This window comes from Antrostomus carolinensis, unplaced genomic scaffold, assembly GCF_000700745.2.
Source record: "Antrostomus carolinensis isolate BGI_N321 unplaced genomic scaffold, ASM70074v2 scaffold16311, whole genome shotgun sequence".
Lineage (NCBI taxonomy): Eukaryota > Metazoa > Chordata > Aves > Caprimulgiformes > Caprimulgidae > Antrostomus > Antrostomus carolinensis.
In genome coordinates, this window is record NW_010294932.1 from 1 (window position 1) to 21,669 (window position 21,669).

Genomic DNA, 21,669 nt, shown 5'->3' on the forward strand with positions numbered 1-21,669 from the left:
GGGGAGGGGGGGAAATGAATTAATAAATTAACTTGCTCCGTGAGATTCTTGAATAACTGGTTTTTTACCCCAAAAAAATGTCTTCTGAGCTGCCAGCCTGGAACCTGCCTCTGACTGAAACCTCGGGGCTTCTTGTTTTTAGACACCAACAAGTGAGTCTGTGCTTAGGGGGGAAAAGGAAAAAAACCCCCCAAAATTTGGGGTGAAACAAGTTTATAATCGAGGGGAAATAAGAGTGATGGGCACTGCACTTTATTTATAACACCAGCCCCAATCTTTCATCGGTTATTTTCCTTGTACAGCTTTTTATGCAGCTTTTTATCAGGTTATTTGGGTGCTCGTTTCAAAAGAGTACAAGTGAGAAAATGTTTCTTTTCATTCATTAATAAGAATAAATCAGTAATAAGCATTAATAGGGATAAATCCCCCTTTCACTAGGGTAGGGAGGGCAGAAGTAATTTGGAAGAAAAGAGCAGAAGCAGAGCTAGCATCGGGGTCTCATCCCTCCCTCTCCAGCACGCCTGCTCCTGGGCTGTACTCACCCTTTGCTCAAAGAATTTCCACCAAACTCCACTTTTTGGAGCAGTTTTCCACTCTAGATTTAAAAATTCACCATTTCTGGTGACAACTTTGTGTTCAACATCCTCTGTGTAAGACTGAAAGACAAGTTTTCTTGTTCTAAAGTACCTTCCTCCACCCTTTGTACAAGACAGTTTTAGTTACAGCTAACGAAGGGTTAACAGCACAGTTCACAACCAGTTGTAGCTGGTTGGTAACTTCTCCCTAAACACTAAAAGCTGCTGGCTTCACCTCAGGCCATTCCAGACGTGATGGTGAGGATCCTTCTGAAGGGATGGAACACGCACAGATCCATCTCCACTTGCTTCTCTTACCGTGTGTCAGCAGGAGAATTTCAAACCAGGCCTTGCACAAGATGCATTTTATTACCTAGAAGCCAAATAAAATTATTTCCAAAAATATCTTTATTTTTTTCCTTGTCCTGGTTGGCCAGAATTTTACCGAGGTGCTCGCAAGCTTTGCCATCTGCAGAGCCAGTATCCATAGTCCTGGCAAACCCTGGGAGATCTGGTTTTGTCCTTTTTCTTTCAATCCTGCGAAGAGTTTATGTGGAATAAGAGCAAAAATAAAATACTTGATGAAAGAAAAACTTCCAGTGGCTTGTGCAGCATCTTAAATTTGCTTTGTCAGCTCATGACAAACCTCTACAGAGTAAAATACAAATATAAATACACCTACTCTGGCTGAGGCTGCAGATCGATGAGGCAAGTACCAAACTTTTGTACCTCTTGCTAAAGTATTTTGGATGTTTCACGTGGAGTTTTGGCACTAGGTGTGTCCTCTGCTTCGGAGGAGATTCCAGACTCAGCCCCGACGGCCCATGAACGAGGCACAACGGAGAGAAGGGGACGACAGCTCAGTTTGTGCCAGATGGAGGCTGGTTTTTCCTGAGGAAGGAACTCCAGATAACCAGGGTGAGGAGTGGAGCATCAGCAGAGCTGAGTCTTATTTTTGACATGAAAAGAAGCCACCATTTGGGTTAAAATTTTCATAGAGCAAGTAATTTGTTGGAACAGAACCTACTCGGCTTCTGTTGTGAAATTCAAGAGATGAGCTTAGCAGCTCAGATGCTGTTTTGGAAAGGGAAAGTATGCAGTAAGTTTTAAAATGTTTAATTTTTTTCAAAGTTTTACTTGCAAATTAATTCAGCAGTTTTCTTCCTTTTTAATTGAAGCTCCAAATGTAAAAATACTTGGCAGAACCATTCAAATTTGGGGATAAAAGGAAAAAAAAAAGCAAAAAAAAGCAATCTCCATTAAACCAGATCCCATTTGTGATGATCAGATACAGTCAACATCCTTCTTGACTTGCCTAACTGCAGTGAAAAATCACAGAATCCCAGACTGGTTGGGGTTGGAAGGGACCTTAAAGCTCATCCAGTCCCAACCCCCCTGCCAGCAGCAGGGACACCTTCCACTAGACCAGGTTGCTCAAAGCCTCATCCAGCCTGGCCGAGAACACTTCCAGGGAGGAGCAGCCACAGCTTCTCTGGGCAACCTGTTCCAGTGTCTGACCACCCTCACAGTGAAGAACTTCTTCCTAATATCTCATCTAAACCTCCCCTCTTTCAGCTTAAACCCATTTCCCCTTGTTTTGTCATTAACTGCCCTTATGAAAAGTCCTTCCCCAGCTTTCTTGGAGCCCCTTCAGGTACTGGGAGGCCACTAGAAGATCTCCCCGGAGCCTTCTCTTCTCCAGGCTGAACAGCCCCAACTCTCTCAGCCTGTCAAAAGAAAATACTTCTGTCCTAGATCAAATCAGAAAAATTTCAGGTGTTTGAACCAAACCACAACACTTTCTTTGTTCCAGACACCTGCTGGGGTTCCTGCTGTCTCCAGGACAGGTCCACCACCACCCAGCCACCTCCAGCACCCTCAGCCATCCCCGCCATGCTGTGATGAACACTCAGGTGAACATTTTCCAAGCAGGAAATTCTGGTTCTCATTCCAGGCAGATCCATCCCTGCTCCCCGCCAGCCCCAGCACCACAGGGCTCTGCTCCTGCAACCACCACGCACTGGTGCTTGGTGGTTTCCAGCCCTCCCATCCCACAGCCAGGACAGAACCTTCAACAACATCTCCCTCTTCGCTGGGGTAAGTCACCACCATCACCTAAAACACATCCTTTGTAGGATCAACTAAAGGAATTCATGTGCTACAAAACTGCTAGAAGAAGTAAAATTAAACTTTATTTAAAAATTCTTCTAATATAGAAAACGAGAGGAAACAAAAGGCAACAAAGTGATGCCCCTGGTTCCATCTCATGCCAGGAGTTACTGTATTTACAGCTGGGGGAAGGAGGACACGTCCTGCTACGGGGGGAGAACTACAAACACTTAACAATACATTGTACAAACCTGACGTAACATTTAAAGGTTCACTGCGGGGGAAACAATTAAATACACTTGCTAAGACAGACAGTAGAAGAGCACAGACAAGGTGGGATTTCATCCTGATTTCTCCAAAGGTTCTGTCCAACCTTACCCCACCCACACGATTTTCCTTCTCGCTCCTCACCGCTGCGACAAGAACCGCCGGCAACGGGTTTGTGGAACGTGATTTGGAGAGGTCAGTAAATCCCTAAAGTACAAATGGGATGTTACTGAACCCCTCCCCCCTTTTCTGAGCATCATTTTACTTCCTGGAGAATTTAGAAAAAAAAAAAAAACTGAATAAAATGAAAGCACTGAAGGAACATGGAGCACAGGTTGTGCTGAACTCCACGTGTCCACAGGCAGCATCGCAACTTAAGGCCCAAACATTTTATCCATGGTGATTTTTTTTGTGCTGTCACACTGAGTGCACAATATGGGATGAAATTCATTATTTTTCTTTCTTTTTCTTTTTTTTTTTTTTTCTCTCAATTCCCCAGCGAGAAAATCTAGATTTCCCCACATACACGGGCCTTTCTGATGTTCACACTGTAGGAAATGAAATACAACAGGCAAACACTTCAGACTGCATTCTCTATACATACAGAAGTTTTTACACTATCTACAAAAAACAGTGATTAAGATGCTTCTGTGTTAAGTTCTTGCTACTCCTTTAAAAATACTAGAGAAAAAAAAACTGTACAGTTCTCTAAATTACATCTTTAGAAGAATAATTTTTCTTTTTTTTTTTTTTAGAAGTTCATAAAAGACTTCATGTTTGTTTCTATAATAAGTGATCAGACAAGAAAAATTAGAAATATGTTGTTCCAATCAAGTTAGACAGACCAAGCACTTAACAGAACATTATTTGTAAACTGTAAACTTCTAGTTTTTCTGTTCAACTTTACATCCGCATTCAAAAATTAGGAAGAACTTCAGTTATGAGGTCCTTGTTTTCATCTCTGCTACATACAAAAGATACTGAAAAGCAAAAAACTATTAAATAATTTAATATACAAGTGTAGTTAAAAAGCACTGTACATTGTAACAAATGTACATTGAATTTCAGAGATAGAAAATCACCAAGTTATTTTCAAATTTACATGATTTTTTTTTGTTGCTTTTTTTTTTATTTAATATTCTGTGATGGGAAGAGGACTCTGGAAATGGAGCAGAGTTCTGGACTCCACAGGGCTGAGCACAAAAGTAAAACCCAGGTGAAAGTGGCTCATCCCAGACAAGAGAAATCCCAGGTTGTCACATCAGGAGGAACAAGTTCAACCACCACATTGAGCAAATGGTTCCTGTTAAAATCCTGAGCACACTTGGATCAGCAGCGAGCAGGCAGCCTTTCCCTCAAGTACTTCCTTCCCTCCTGAGAACAGACCAGCAAGGGATTTCATCTACAAAGCAGCCTACACTGATGAGAAGGCAAAAAAACCCTGCCCCTGCAAATCCTGCAACAGCATCCTCAGCTCTGCAGGTCCCCGAGCACCAGGACAGGAGATGCAGCAACTTGAACGGGTGCTGGTGGACATCTGCTCACTGCAAAATGCTCTTCTTAAAACTCAGCCCAAACCACAGCTCTCTAGAGTTGGGATTTTTTCATATTGCCTTATGGAAGGAGCACTTTTTGGCCAACATTGAAAGTAATTTCTTGTAGTTGTGCTGTGAGCATGGAATTGGTTAAATAACAGCCTCAGGTTGGATGGAAAAAAAAAGGACAGACAAAAAAGCGATTGCCTGGATCACCTGAATGGGAGATTTTAAACTCCCTCTTTTTCACTTAGAGGAAGATTTTGAGCTCCAGATTTTAAACTCCATCTTTTTCAGCTTCAAAAAGATTTTAAGCTCCATCCTTTTCAGTTTCAAAAAGATTTAAACTCCAGATTTTAAGCTCCATTTTTTTCAGCTTCAAAAAGATTTTAAACTCCATCTTTTTCAGTTTCAAGTCGTTCCTCAGCTGCTAAAAGCACTGTCAAGAAAATGGCCATTGCACTTGGCTGCTTAAAACCAGGTATTGAGTTCTTGCTACTTACGGAGGGAACAGCCAAGAGAGATACTGCTGCCCATACACACACATAAAAAAAGGGGAAAGACTGAAAAATAGTCCATGGGGTATCAGTATTCCTAAAGCAGGATTTACCCGATCATTCCTGATCAAAATCCAAGCTGCTGAGGTTGTGAAGTTGTTCTGTCTCTAACAGATGCTGCAGCACAGCCCAACTGTCTCGGGCAGAGCGTGAACCCAGCTCCTGTCACCATGAAGCAGGTGAGATGGGCAGCGCGGTGCTGGCAGCGAGACGGGCTCCTGCCCCTGCTGCTTCCAGGGGAACTCTGCTTCCAGGGGAATGCCACAGCATCTGGCTGCCAGCTCTGCCATTCAAAGCCTTCGAGGGGACAGGAGACCACAGGAGAGCCGGGTGGCAGCCACAGACTATGATCTTGGTGACCAAGCGATGGCAGAACGCGGTCCATCTGCGTGGATCCTCCCTGTACTTGGTTTCTCCAAACACCCTGTGCGCTGACTCACTGATTTCTTTCCTATTTTTTGAGTTCTAAGGGAGACTTCAAACAGCACTGAACTTTTTTTTCTTGCAAATTCAGTAGTCAAGTCAACTCTCTCCCTACACCAACATTGAGGCCATGCTTTCCCCACTGGAGATTTAACAAAGCCCAAAATATACGTGGCTTCTGCAAATGTCCGAGAAAAGGATCTAAATCAGCATCGAGCGTCCAGCAGAGGAAATGTAAAATCCTATTGTAGTAACTGGACAAGGACTTGTCTCCTTAATATCATTTAGTGGTAAAAATTGAAAGGTTTGAATTACAAACAGCAAATGTCTGGGAGCTGTTGCCAGACAGAAAAAGAATGAGCATTGAAGACAGATTTCACATTATTCCTTTTACAACAAAAAGTTCTAAAAGTTTGAGGGGGGTCGAATATTTCCTCTAAAATAGTCTCCTCCTCCCTCAAAAAAAAAAAGAGAAAAGCCCTACACAAGTAATTTTTCTAGCAGATTCCTTTTCCCTCCCCCTTTTTAAGTTGGGAGATAAATATGCAGAGCTACCCAGAGAGAAAAACACCTTTATTCAACCCCATGAACCTCGCAAGCTTTACACGGCACTACCACGGACCGGCACAGATCCTCGCTATAAAGCTGCTGATGCTTCATGGAGTTAACAACTCTCACACTTGTTTTCTGCAGAAGAAACTCAGGCCTCGTCTCTCCTGTTCTGAGACAGCTGCAGAGGCAAATGCAGTGAGAACTCACAGCTGAAGACTTCAAAAAAACTGGGATAGAACAGGAAAGCAAACACAGGAACGGCTGGAAACGTGACGTTTTTGCCAAGGGCAAGACTGAAGTTTAAGTTTTTATCATCATAAGCCTGTGGCTTATGTTGGATTTGGGTTTTAACCACCTCGTTTAACTCTTGACTTTTTAATCACTTGTAAAAATCATTAAGGCACAAGTGCTGCCTTCCCTTGGTGAGGCTGCAGTGAAGAAGCACAAGGCTGTTTCCACAGAGGGACTAGACAGGAGGACGAGAACTTTCCTCCTTCCCTACAAATCACGACTAAAGTAGCAGAGATGAGAGAGCTGTGGTTCTGCCTCACCCTGGGTGGGACTGGACATCAGTGCAGGGAGACAGAAGACACTCATGGGGACAAAGTGGTGGCACGTTGTCACACACCCCTGAATCTGGGAGGTGGAACCTGCTCCTCCGACAGCAGTGTGAGTCTGGGGGCCACCTGGAGGCTGCCAACACCCAGCCCCTCTCAGATCTCATCCTTCCCCTCACTGCCAGGCTACAAACAGCACCAGCAACGACTTGCACACAAGAAGAAGGAAAGAATATTACCTCAGAAACTAAATTTAGAACTTTAGGGCACCCTACAATCAATCATGACTTAATCCAATTATTCCCAGGAGCGGAAGGGCACAGAAAACATTCAAACTGGCATGCATGGTACTCCAGGGAAGGCTGAAGGGTTCAGAATACACTTGGTATTCAAAACTTGAGTGAGTCCTCTTCATTTCCTGTGACAATTTTTTTAAAAAGTAGGTATCTAACTATTGAAGGAACGAGCGTCCTTTGGACTAAACCTTAATTCTCAGTAAGAGGAAAGCAGATTAAAACCAGGAGGTATATACACACTAGCTGTATATTCACACACATTATGTAAAAGCAGCTTCAAATGCCCTTCTCACTTTGCAAGTCTATGAAATGTACGTTGTCTTTATGCAATCTGTTTCCTACAAGGCCCTCAACTACAAGAGGAATTTGCTGCCTTTTCTTTGAAGAAAAGATTTTGCATGAATTTTTTTTCTCTCTCTCTCTCTTTTTTTTTTTTTAAACACACTGTCCTGATAGTTACTCTGTTTCACAGGAGACTGGCCAGGCTGGTGGTGGGTCCATTCTGGGCCTGGAACTGTACAGGAGGTGGTCCATCTGTCCACTGAAAGATAACAAACAGCATGAAAATCCTACAGTCTGGGGAGGGAAGGAACAGCAGCGAGGCCAGAGGAAGGAGCTCGCCATACAGATGTTGAGATAATTAAAGATTTCATCATGAGAAGTTGTGTATCAGGTTTGACTTTGTTTTATGTGTGTGGAGCTCCTGTCCCTTGAACAGGATTTCTTTTGAGGCCACTCCACATGCTCGTCATTCCAAACCAAGCTGATCCCTGTGCTGAATCCAGGGTCAATGGCAATCGAGTGGAAGCATTTCCTGCTCCCACAGGTAAACATCTGACCGGCCAAACACGGGAAAACCCTCACTTGTACAAACAAGGGACCTAACTCGAGGTGTGTTCCAGCCCATTACGTGCTGCAGCTACAGTGGTTCCAGACCAAGTGAAGCCTCTGGTCCTCACCCATTTAACTACTAAAATATCTTACTCTTACATTAGTCAAAATCATCAAAAATGGGCAGATTTAATCACAGAATCACAGACTGGTTTGGGTTGGAAGGGACCTTAAAGCTCATCCAGTCCCAACCCCCCTGCCAGCAGCAGGGACACCTTCCACTAGACCAGGTTGCTCAAAGCCTCATCCAACCTGGCCTTCAACACTTCCAGGGAGGAGCAGCCACAGCTTCTCTGGGCAACCTGGGACACTGTCTCACCACCCTCACACCAAATAATGTCTTCCTCACATCTCATCTCCATCTCCCCTCTGCCACTTTCAAGCCATCACCCCTTGTTCTGTATTTCTTTCTTAGTATTTGTTTCTTAATCCTCTTCCCCCTCTAGATTTTAAATCCAGCACAGATTATACAAAAGCCAGCAGGGGCAAGCACAGACAGGGCAGGTGGGAGCGCTGGGCTCATGTCTCTGGGCCTGGCCCCTGGACCACGCTCACAGATGGAAGCAGCACCTGGTTGTGGGGGTCTCAACATGAGCTGCATCACAAACACTTCCATCCTCACAAATCTCAGGATCCCTCTGTGAGCAAACCCAGCAAACAGCATCTTCCTATTGGCCTTTTTTCCTCCTTTCTTCTCCCCAAAAGGGAATGTTGTGAAAAAGATGTCAAATTCATTGCATCTCACATTCCCATTTGGACATTATTTCAGTCCAGAAGGGTAAATTATCTTCTGCCCTTGCTGAGTTACAGCTTAAGGAAACCATTCTGTATTTTTAAAACAGTGTTACAAATGTTTCTGACAGGAAAGACATCAATATTTGAAGTCCAAAGAAAATTGCACCTTAAGGCAATGGCTATACAGATATCAAATGGTGTATTAACTGGAAATTCAGATTTATAGATAAGTGGGGAAAAAAAAACCCAAAACCACTTAGGAATGGTAGAGCATCAATAGAAATTAAACTTCCAGCAGTGTACAACGAAGCATTCCCCAGAACAAGGCAGACTGGGTGACCTAAACATTAAAATTAAACCTGAGAACATAGCTGGGTTTCTTTTGAAAGCAATGAAGTGGCTACCTGCTACAAAAGCCATTTTAATAAAGAGATATGTTCTGATGTACCAAGAAAACACTTCTAAGAAACAAAGACCTTCCCCACTAAGTAACCCTTATAAAAGTGAATTAATTAATTGAGTCACACTTCCTGTTATCAGTCCAGTTTAAATACACAGACTGAATTCTGCCAACTTAAAGAAACGTGCTGAGCAGAAAAAAGGAATATTAAAGGAAAGCAAAGCACATTGCTTTGCCTCACAAGTGTGTGTAACTGTGAGATGAAGGTTGCTTACCGTGATTAGATTGTGTTCTGGAAGACTGCAGGCTTCAATGTGGTCCTGGAGGAGCTGTTGTGAGAAGTTCTGATGCATCTGCGCTGCCTCGTGCGCATCCATGGCGTTTCCACAGGCTTTGTTCAGGTCTGAAAGACAAGAGCATCGTGTGCTCACCAAGATACACTCTTTGTGCTTGCTTTTAACTGTTTGAGCTGAAAAGACTCTCCCCTGTATTTGATCAATCCAATAATTGATTTAAAACAGCCAATGTTCTAAAGTCTGATCCCTTCTGAGTGAAAACCTGTTTTAAGAGGAGTGGGGGCAAACGAAACCTCCCCCTTTCCAATAGCACTGGCAGCACACACTGCAGGATTGGATGTTAGTTTAGTTTCCAACTATTAAAAATAACATTACAGTAGCTCTAAAAAGGAGGAAGCAAACTCCTCACTCTGATAAAAGCCCCCACACTGTTTGCATTCGTTTGTTTTAATTTCCAGCACCATCTAGTGGAACAGGACAGACTGGCTGGTTCCTCACTGCTGCTCCACGATCCACCAACGCTGGTTTCAAAGGTCAATCAGTGCTTTTGCTTTGGTAAATCCTCACTTTTGGGGAAGCACTGAAGCCTGCTCCTTCACATACACTGTGAGCTGATCCTAATGTCTGTTTTCTGTCAGGCTGACTCACAGGTATCAGCTCAGTAAGATTTAAAACTAGTCACCTACTAAGAATTGCACAATTTCAGCTTAAAAATTATGAGCAGCACAGCGTGGCAGAGGCTGAGAGGCTCCATCTCCTATTGATGAACACATAGTTGTGTTTCATTTTTCCTCATCAAACACCTTTTCTTTTAAAATACATAATTAGAGGAAGCTCTTAGAAACAAAAAAAAAATCAAAGCAGAATTGAAACTGCCTCTTGCTGTTCCCAGGCTCGTGGATACGACTGGAGGCAACAGCAGCTGGACACGGGGTGGGGTTTCACCTACAGGCAGGTTTTGTAAGTGAATGACCCCTTGGAAATGTATAAGAAAAGTATTTCAGTTGCCTGGAAGTGGTTTTATAGCAAAGGCAACAGCAAAGCAGAAAAGCCTGGCCCACAGTATGCAAGGCAGAGCATCATGCTTCTAGTAAACGTGATAATTCAATATAAATTGAAGCTGCGGGGTAAGTTCTTGAAAAAGAAAAAGAAAATAAAAAGGGTAGAGTTACTGCTTTATTTTCTAGTGAGAGCAAATCAATGGCAGCATTAATGTTGATGGTCTGCCAAGAAACTAGTCAATATTTGAACAAAGCATCCTGGGGCCTGTGTAAGTCAGATGAAACAATATTTATGTACAAAGTGATATAATAGTCTCTTATATTTATTAAAGCCCATACACAGAAGCAAAACCTAAATGAAACCTAATCAAATGTTGGCTACAACTGGAACTGCAGTCGAAGAAAAAGCAGAGCAGCAGCAGCATCCCTGTACTCAGTCCCCAGTTAGCAGCAACGGGCTCTGACACTTATTTTTTTAAGTAAAAGACCTTTTTTTGACTTACCTCTCAGCAGAGCTGAGGACCACAGCTGCACAGACATATCTGGTATCTTGCTTGCAAGCTGCATGGCTGGTACTACCATGTTATTACTTTCCTGGTGAAGAGCAGATAGCAAAGTAAAATGGCTATTTATTTTTTTTCCCCCCCTCTCCTTGCAAATACACATTAAATTTGTGACCAAAAAAAATTGTCTAATAGCTGCCATGTTCTAGCTCAGAAGTGGAAGTGCTTAATGAGACAATAACCCAAACACATCATCTTAAGCTGTCTGGAGTTTTGTTCTGGCCTAGGAGTTATGGTATCTATCTTCTGCAAGATAATAGAAATATTTCAAGCTTTCTGGCATATGGTGAGAATTAAGGAGCTTGTACCCACGATTCCTTCCAAAACAATCCAGTTGAATGATGTTATTTGTCCTTTATTCAGCTCCTTTTTTTTTTAAACCAAGTGATTTCAGGCATTATAGAAACACACACTTCTAGACCAGCCTTCAAACACTACTACTTTGTTAAAGTGTTATTAAACATGCAAATGACAGCTACAGAACTACCTAAGTCAATAAGCTGCCAACTTCTAGTGGGACACCAATAAACAAGTATTCTTAAAATAAGATTAATTTCACCAAATGTCCTCATTTTCTTCGTATCACAAGTCAAACATTTAGAGAGTAATACCAGAGACAGTGAAGGCTTACCCTGTGATTCCCTAACACGTAGAATATGTGACCCAGGAGCACGAGAGAACACGCTGTTAATCGGTTCAAGTCTTCTGCATTTGACATTTTCAGTGTCTCTCGCAAAAATCGTCTACCAAAAGAGAACAAAAATACAGTGTTTTAAAAAAAAAACTCTATCATACTTTCCCCTCCAGTATGGAAGAAAAGTCATTAAGAACTGAATTAATCCAACTGGCAAATATTAGCACTCGGGAATAAACGTGTGCTGCAGGTGACCTTAAACAAAGCCCTTAATTCCCAAACCTCACTTTTCATTTAGCAAAAATAAAAAATGAAGCTTTTGTTTCAGATGTGCCACTGCAGAACTCTGCACGAGCAGTATTGTTATGAGTAGTATTATGATGATCTGAGGGCTGGAGCACCTCTCCTATGAAGACAGGCTGAAAGAGTTGGGGCTGTTCAGCCTGGAGAAGAGAAGGCTCCAGGGAGATCTTATAGCACCTCCCAGAGCCTGAAGGGGCTACAAGAAAGCTGGGGAGGGACTTTTCATAAGGGCAGTTAATGACAAAACAAGGGGAAATGGGTTTAAGCTGAAAGAGGGGAGGTTTAGATGAGATATTAGGAAGAAGTTCTTCACTGTGAGGGTGGTCAGACAGTGTCCCAGGTTGCCCAGAGAAGCTGTGGCTGCTCCTCCCTGGAAGTGTTGAAGGCCAGGCTGGATGAGGCTTTGAGCAACCTGGTCTAGTGGAAGGTGTCCCTGCTGCTGGCAGGGGGGTTGGGACTGGATGAGCTTTAAGGTCCCTTCCAACCCAAACCATTCCATGATTCTATGATTCTCAGCACTCAGAACTAAAGAGATCTAAACCCAACAGCCTCCTGGTATTTTCCCCCCAAGTAAAACAGAAGGTTGGCTAAATCCACAGGGAAGAGCCGGCAGGTTTGAAAGCAAGGCCTCAGGGTTTTCATTTTTATCTTAAAAAGCTCAATTTAGTGATTTAGTCTCTCTTTTTCCCCCTCCCCCTTCACCTTCCAAGTGTGCTGACTGATACTCACTTTGCCTCGTTGTATCTTCCTTGAAAGAAGGAGAACAGACCTCGGATGTAGAAAGCTGCTGCTCGAAGGCAGTGAGAGCTACGGATAAAGCAACACATTGAAATCGAGGCACTGTGCAGTGATTACCCAAATTAAATTAAATTATTAACAATTATTAATTGCCTAATAATCAAATCTCCAAACAAAACTTTATATTTAATGCATGGTCAGAACTTCTGCCTTCAAAAGAAATTGATTATTTTGTTTTATTTTTTTTAAAAAAAAAGCCTGCTACAAATCCAGTATTACCATCACTAATGCAACATCAGTGTGGAAATAGTTTCTGGAATTCTCACCTCACAGGAAAATTATGGTCTGGATTTATCCTTTCCAACAAGCTGTAAAGCTACAAAGTGAGAGGGGAAAAGAAAGATAATCAGTGTTTCTCACAAATACAGGTGTTTTTCTAGCACATTAAATCAGTGCAAGTCACCACAAACACGCTGAAGGTTATTGTACAGGTTAGATCGTAGCACAAACATTCCCATATTAGGTCTTTCCTTCTCCATTTTGATTCTAAAAATCAAGTTTTATACAAAATATGCACTCTCAGACTTTCTATACAGTGTTAATATTTCCTCAGAAAACTTTTACTTATCACATCTAACTGAGCTTTTCAAGACCCAAGTGAATGCTGCACCAGATTTGCTATTTAATGAAAACCAGACATTAACTAAGCAAAATAAAATGGTCAGGTTTTATTATTATTATTTTTACTCTCTAAGTTATTTAGCCAAATACTGTGGGCTTGATAAAAAAGTTCATTTACAGCTTCTTCACAAGAAATCTGCAAGCAGGTCTCTGAAAAGTTACTACTGAGGGATCTGACGTGTCACTGAGAGTGGACACAGCTGAATTTTTGTATGAATATGGTGCTGAAGCAAAAAACACACACGTGAGCACACCTATTTCTGGATGTTTAGTTAAACCTTGCTAGGATTTATGTAATCTAATAAAAATCCCCAAACAGATGGAAACTGAAGCAAACAGGTTGAATGAGTCAAGCTGACAGAGTTAACCACACACTCCACATTGGGAAACTTGCCCTCCTGGTGTTGTAGAGAATTCTGGGTACGATCCAGAACGCTCTGCTTGGGCACTTTGCAGCCAGACCAGATGATTCTTTACCATTAATTGACACTACCCTGATGAAGGAGTTGCCTGGCTGCCAGACAAGGCATTGCTTTGCAAAAAATGCTCAGAAAAAAAGTACAGTAGCAGTTTTCTCTCCAAGAAAGCTCTGACTTTTCAAACAACAGAGATCAGCTCACCTCTTGATGCCGGTTGCCTTCCCTGATGTACACACTGGCTAAGTTTGTCACAATAAACGCCCACAGTTCTTGATGTGTAGTGAGCTAAAAATAAACAAGATACCAAAACAGCACAGTCACATATTTCAGCATCTAACCCGGGATAAATCACCCTTATAAATCACAGATGTGGTATCTGATAGTTTGCTATTAACAAAACCTTCTGACTTGAATTGTGATCAGCATAGAAAAAAAACCCCAAAAACTAGTGCAACTAATATAGATGTTCCCCAAATTTCCCTTCCAACATCAACTCTTCACTGATCCACATAACAATTGCAACAAGCCTGTTTCCACATTGAACATCCATAATAAATAGTCTGGGAAGAAAAATCTTACCCTCAGTGCTGTAGTAAATTGTGCTTCTGCATTGTCCATGCAATTAACAGAAATGCAGTAGAGCCCCTGTGGAAAACATGATATTTCTAAGGTAACACACACAATATAATTATAGCAAGACAAGAATGCAAAGAAAGGCATGCACAAAACCACAGAAAGCTCAGTATATTAGCAGAAAAAAGGTAACCAACAAGTCTTAGTTTTGCTTGGCTCTGGGAAAAATAAGCAAATTCTACATGAAGTTCTCCAAAACAGTATGTTCCTGTAAAAAACCCCATTTAGCTAAGAAAACCCTCTTCACTTCTTATAACACTCTAGCAGCCATGCTACATAAATTCTTTCCCTTACGTTGTTCCCACAACACAACATCTCAAACACACACAGTATAAATCTCGTGGATTTACCTTGCACAATATCGTGTCACACGTCACTTATTTTAATCAGGATTGAAGCCTTTGACAGGCTTAAATAACACTGGGAGTGAGTCCCCACAGCAGGGCTGGCAATCAAGGAAGGCAGACCCCATTACTCAGTGGGAAATCTTGCTGTCTGCCTCTCTACAGTCTCATTAGTTACTGGTGGTGAGTACAAGTCTTGGGTAGGGTCTTCTGAAGAGTTAGAAGTTTACTACTAATGGTAGATACTTACTAATAGAGTGTGCAGTTGGGCAGCGTGATTAGAAAACAGTCTGGGAGACTGCTGGCAGAGCTGACAGACTTGTGAAATCTGTTAGAAAAAGGAATATTTTAAGATACTTTATTTCATTTTATGCTCCAAATCCATCTACTTGCACCACACACCATTCAGGATGCTGCAGTGACTGGTTCAAGAATCCTAAATCACGCTCCCAGGTAAAAGCAGAGGCTTAGACTTGCCTCCAGCCCAAGGTACACACGGTGCTCCACACACACTCCTCCCACACAGACACACACTCCAACTGCTTTGGAATTATTTGCTTTGCAGCAACTCCACCATATGGTGGCACCACCTGCAAACCAAATCACAGATCTTGACACACTACTCAGAATTTCAGTTGGCACCCAACAGAAAAACTGGAATCAAAACCTTCCACGCAGTTATGTGCTTGGGATGAGTTTTATGAGCCAGAACCAATGACTATTCTTTTAGCAGGTTAAATTTCCTCCCACCCCCTGAGTACATTCAGGGGAAGGCTAACAGCAGAGGTTGAGATGATACAGCCTATAAATAGGTCCTATAAATAAAAGATGGATGAACAGGATTGAAAAATGACTGTGAGAATGGGGAAAAAAAAGCACAGTTCTCTCTTGCATTAACTAACACTCTCCCTCTCTTCCTTCCCCCCAAACTATGGAAGAGAAGGAAAAGACAGAAAGTCAGAGAACTTTAAAAACTGAGCAATACTTGGAGACAGGAACACTAAGAGGAAGAGTTAAGAGCCACTGTCATAAATCTGAGGGAAAGGGAAGAGACACCAGAGTCAGGCTGCAAAATACAATCAGGAAGGTGTCAGCTGTAGCCACCAATCAACTATTGTTGATTCCATGAGCAACTCTGAACTCTTCTTAAATAAAATATTTTATTTTATTATTTATCTATTTAAGAGGAGGTTAATTCCACAGCTTCAGAGTTGGGATATCATCAGCACTGTTAGGCCTGACTACATCTGTTAGTAGTTTAGTGCTGCTGGAATCCCCACCTAAGCCAAATTATCTCCCTCAAAATGGAAATTCCCTTATTTTAAGAGTTATCACTGCAAACATCAACAGCAAGGGAAATGATGAAACCCCATTTTTACCTCCTGCAATGCTGTGGCTTTGTGCCCCGTGACAAGCCGACACATGATAATGTGTTCCAACAAAATAACTTGGAAAGATGACAAGATAGGACTGCAGTCCAACACTGAAAAGGGAACAAAAGTCATTCAGTAAGTGAAGTTAAGACAATATTAACATCCCAACCACGCAGCTCCCCTCACACCTAACCAGCTTCCTCAACTGCAGGTGGTTTAGCAAGACTTCAATACCAAGATTCCTTTGTGGAAATCTAGAGAATGATGTCTCTGCCTGGACCACCTCGTGTCAGAAGAGTCAGCACACTGCCCAGCTCCTCTTCCACATGCCACAGGGAGGAACATGCAGGTTTAAAAACAATAAAACCAAAACCAAGCCCCAAAACCACGATGCCTGAACTGTCAGGAGTGGGAGTCTGAGCACCAGTTAAGGAAAAACTCCTTGGGAACACACGTTCATTTTAGAGAATCAAAAGCTTGGATCACCAAATACACAGACAATCAGAAAGGCAGCATGAAAACACACCTATTTCCAGCCTAATTGACTGAGTGACAATAAAACCCACCAAAACTTGATTTCTGTATTCAAAGTAACTACCCAGGTTTAAAACAAAGCAAAGCTTTTAGATGCAGGAGAAAGAGACTGACAGCAGGCTGTCCCAGGGAGCTCGAGAAGGTTGCTGTGGTTTTGTTTTGTTTCAATTTAAATGAGTAAATCTTGCAGCATCCCCTAAATTATAATCCTGATCCTTACTTTTTAGCTTCTCTAGCTGCATGAGTGCTTTGTCTGTGTACTTCTGAGCCTTCTCCAGGTACCCTGCCTGCATGGAATGCATCACTGTCACCTGCCAGGAAACAGAAGAAAGATTATCAAAAATTATCTCCGCAAAGTGGAAAGGTCTGGGAGTTCACCCAACTCCTCAGTTACCAGCTTTTTAAACTAATTTTTGACATCATTTAGGATTATAAGCATATTCAAAAAGTAGGGCAACTAGTTTCAGGAACTTGAAGTCAAGATTGTTGCTCTGTTGGTAAAAATAAACCAACATAACGCTACTTTGCATGAGTTAATTTGATTCTATTTGGCTTGGATATTAATGAAGTTTCATTCCAGTTTCCAGACTTCTTGCAGAGTCTCTTCAAACACTGACATCACTGAAAGCAACAGTCTCACAGATGCTGTGGCAGAATTAAACTGTCAGTGGAACATAAAGCAGCATATGGTCTGCAGAATATGCTGCTGGCTCAAAGTAATTTTTAACCAATTCCTCATTAATTAGCAATATATATTAAGTAAAAAAAAATAAAGAGCTCCTCACCAAGTAGACAAGCACACACATGTGTTCTTTGGGCAGCCAGTGGAAGAGATCAGCAGGGTTGCTGGGCAGGATTTCATCATCGTGCAGCGTGGAGATGGTCTGGATGCACTGCTGAAGCTGTTTCAGGCACGGTTTCACACTTTTCACCTGCGAAAGATGATTCACATCAGACACAGCTGCTGCAGCCCAGATGCTTGAACATTGACTTAGTTGGGAAAAACTTGCCAGGCAATAAATAATCCCCACATTCAGGAAATTAGTTCGTGCATAAATCACAACACTAGCATGACAAAATAGTGACTGCTTTAGGTCTGTTCCACGATGAGCAACAATCAGCCCTTCATATTTCCATGTGTGACCAAAAGACACTCAAAATGTTTTTCAAAATTATAAACAAAGCCTGTCATCTCCACCAAGATTATGTGGAAGCAAGAGTGGCTGCTGCAGTTAGAAGTGTATCACAGTAAAACTTTCCTCAAGTAAGAAGAAAGACATGTCATTCCTTCACTCATTATTTAATCTGTGATTAAAATCCACAGAAATTAAGTTTCATGAACAAAAAGCACAGTGCAGCAAAAATAAAAATCCCCCCAGAATTCCCTCAGTGTAATGATGAGCTACTCTTTTCCCCCCCCAGTTCTCACATGGGAACTAGAAGCACAACTCACACGTACCTGCCCAGCATCCAGGTAATGTGTGACCTGCAGGACTAAGAAGAAGACACGTAACGACTCCTTCTGGATGGGGTTTCCTTGCCAGTTTTCAACTATCTGCCCGCAAAGGGTAAGGAGAGGATGCACCTCTTGCAGCTTTCGTTCCATTAGAAGGAGCTACAATTTAAAATAAACATTCATTCTTCTTGTGCTAAACAGTTTAAACACCCAGAGAGCCACAGCAAAGCCCTAGGTACATTGATTTATTGACAATAAAAACAGACTCAAAGACATCTTGTTGCCTTTTCACATGACCAGAGTTTTCATCCCTAATTAAAATGGCTCCAGTGACAATTTGCAATTATCCTTTTTCCTTCCAGAAAATTATCAGAATTAATGAAGGAGAAAAAAAAGTCAAACTTGTTCACAAGAACCCTGCAGACTCAAGGCTTATCCCAGGTATATTTTAATATTGTGCTTGCTCACGTGCACAAAACAATATATAAAACACAGATAAACATACAAGACACCTTAAAACAAGTAACATATGTCCAGGTAGGTTATATTTTGTTGCCCTGTAACTTGCATTACACTAATTAAACAAGGAAAGAGTTTATTTTAAAAGTACATCCAACTTACCATCCCCTTGCTCAGCAGAAACAGTGCTCTGAAACGAAACAAAATGATGTCATACTCAGAAAAAGTTACTCAAACCACAACTGTATTTAAAAACTCTGAGGGGAAAAAAAAATACAATCTGCCATTCAGCCCCTCGAAGACAATTGATGAAAGAGCATTAAGGAACCTGTCACGGAAAGGACATTTAAAAGCTAGATGGAACAGTCCAATCGTAGCACCAGGAATCTAAATCCCAGCTTCTCAGGTTGGTATCTAAGCTCTGAACAGTTCCAGTTACAATACTTTCTAAAGCCAAAACAAGCTAGTGGGAAAACTTGCTGATAAAGACAGTAAACAAAATGGATTTGAGGAAAAAAAAAACAAACAACAACAACCTTTCCAGAGTCTTAATGAACAAAATTGGTTTTACCAGAAAAAAGAAAGCTGGAAAAACTCTCAGATTAAGAGAACACTCAGAAATACTGGTTTGCCTTTAAATCCCACGTAGCAATCACATCTCTACATAAAACCAGAAGAGCTCTAAATAAAAAAAGTAGAGGAAACCAAAATATTTCCTGTAGGAAGGGGAAAAAAGTCCAGGGAACTCACCTGGTATACTCTGATCCTACCACCCGAGCATATTCTGCTCCAACTCCCAGAAGGTCACATGCAGATACTAAATCTTTTTCAAGTGTATGTAGTTGCTGGGGGGGGGGAAATAAAAAGACCACAACAGATAAGCATTTTCTTTCTGAATCTACTTAGTAATTTCTTTAAAGAATGTAATTACTTCTGTGCTTTACAAATGACAAGTGTTAAACTGGTTACTGTTAAATGTATCATCTGATTTTAGACTCATTTTCCAGGAACACCTGGTATTTTCCAAAAAAAACCTCTCTAACATTTCAAAGAAAACGTCTCAGCCCAGCTTCACACCACACAAAGCTGTTATAATTCATTAAGATCATGTGCAGATCAGATCTCAACAGCTCCAGTATAACCATGGAGTGTTACACTGGTGTAACTGGAACAACAGAGCATATTTTCCATCAAAAAGAGCAGAGAAAGTCTGTGAGGAGTGTTTCAGGGGACAGGGAGATGCAGCTGCCAGAGCACCTCTCACTCCCTCCTGCCTGCCAACTTCTGTCCCTTCTCCATGCTCAGGTAAAAAGCCACACAGCTGTAGAAGAACAGGCACCAAAGCAACAAGACACAGGGGCCTTTGTGGTCAAGAAAAAGCCAGAAAAGAAATACCAGACAGAAGAGAAATCAGCAAAGAATGTCAAGCTTGGAGGAAGGGACTGAGAAAAAACACTTAAGCTTCTTGTGAGTACTGAGGCATTAACTCATTGCAAAGTAAACATTTGTCCTTTAATCGATAGGAAAGTAAGGCTCTCCACAATTCACTGCTCCTCAACCACACAAAGGAGCTCAGCAATTCCTTTAAACGGTTGGTCTGGTTGTTTAAACTCATCAGGAAGGGGGGAAAGACAAGTACAGGTGACTATTAAGAGAGTCTTCAAAGATAAAATTGCTTCCTAACAAGCTCTCTGCTGCAGAGCACCTGTAAAGAGCAATTAACTCCCTCAACTCTCCCATTAAACACCTCGAGGCTCTTTAGGAACAGGGAAGCAGCAAAACCTGGAAAAAGAAGAGGAATTCTGCAGCAATCATCTGCTCTTCCCACTGATTAGTGAACTTTCTGGATATGCTCCTCACCTACTGCATTGGATGAGCCAGGAAAACCAGCACTTTAAGAGCAGTTACACAGCTGAAGACTGTAACAAACACTAAACCCTGCCAATTCCAACACGCACCCGTTTATTCCTAGAAGGAAACACAGTCTGACCTGTGCAGCTGAGCACACTACAGAACAGGAAGAGTAACATTGCTGGGAGGCCTCTGCACCAGCTGCTTTTCCCATCCCAGTTCTGCTCTGTGTGTTAATTAGGTTGAAAATAATCAAATGAACACTTCAGGTTAGCAAACTCCAATTCCAGCGGGCTTTAGGAGAACATTTACTCTTGCTATTAGCCATAAGGTGGATTTTATTTCACTCCACCTCTAGAGTTGTGTGTTACTAGTTCCCACAGAATAACCCTTGCTGTTTTCTTCCCTAAAAAGTGGGTCTTGATCCAATCTGTAGTCTAAACATATCATTAATTTATAGCATGAACTTTTCTTCTTGGCTTTCCATTAACAGCAATGATTGGGGGGGTGGAAAAAAAAAAGGCATCTAAGCTCTTTTTTAAGAAGAATACAGATATTTTTATCAATATAAATCACTTACTGCAAGTTGAAAAAGCAATCGACAGTGCCAGTACGGAGTCTGCTGGGAAATCTGAATGGCTTTGCGCAACAGAGGTTTTGCTGTATCCACTGAATTCTGAAACAGAAACACCCACCTCAGTCAACATAAAAACCAGGCTACTGGGAACTTTCAGCGCTCGTGATAATAACTTTTAAACTAGTTGTGTTCTGTCTTGATCCCCCTCCATTAAAATCTTATAGTTCAGGAACCTTAAAACTATGAAAAGCAACAAAAATAAGCATTTAACATGCAGGCTCAGACAGCCACACTCGACTGAAAGTCTGTTCAGCTATTTAACTCCCTGGGCCACTATTCTAATACACACTTTTTTCCTGTGTGTGAGAAGCAAACATTTGCTTTAGAGAAAGTAAAGACTATTTAAGGCTTTTCCAGAGAAAAAGAATAAAAATAGCCCAGGAGCACAACAAAAGCTTGAGGAAAAGCATCTACTTCCCTCCCTCCCCCCAAATTAGCTTGTCTTTGTCTCAATGAGGGCTAAAGAAATACTTTAGCCAAGTAAACTTCCTTTGGTACCCAAGACCTGCATTGCAACCCCAGCAGCAACTTCCACAGTAAGACCAAATATCTTTCAGCCTTGTGCTTCAGTACTCTGTATTTACACTGCAGCTGAGCTCATAAATCCCATTATTAATAGCAATATCCTGCTCCAAGACCAAAGACATTCAAATTAAACGCGGCCCTGCAGCCCCAGGATAATTCTGATGTAGTTTCTCACTCACCTCCTGACAATACAGCTCGGACAGAAGGCTCGCTGCCTCAAACTTCACATCTTCAAACTGGGGAATCTAGCAGCATCAGAGTTAAGTCAATCACAGAATGGCAGGGGTTGGAAGGGACCTCAGGAGATCATCCAGTCCAACCCCCC

General features: G+C 41.8%; 1 protein-coding gene across 1 annotated transcript; it reads right to left on the bottom strand.

Moving 5' to 3' along the window:
* Positions 1 to 7,303: 7,303 nt before the first annotated feature.
* Positions 7,304 to 21,589, bottom strand: MAU2 (MAU2 sister chromatid cohesion factor; the record flags this gene model as incomplete). Its single annotated transcript, XM_010177813.1, has 17 exons — positions 7,304 to 7,412; positions 9,173 to 9,300; positions 10,698 to 10,788; positions 11,389 to 11,500; positions 12,424 to 12,501; positions 12,759 to 12,808; positions 13,734 to 13,817; positions 14,112 to 14,177; positions 14,760 to 14,837; positions 15,889 to 15,992; positions 16,637 to 16,727; positions 17,202 to 17,348; positions 17,876 to 18,031; positions 18,494 to 18,521; positions 19,082 to 19,176; positions 20,763 to 20,858; positions 21,524 to 21,589. Coding segments are annotated over 17 exons (1,545 nt in total), but the record flags the coding sequence as incomplete, so codon positions are not given.
* Between the last annotated feature and the right edge of the window lie 80 nt (positions 21,590 to 21,669).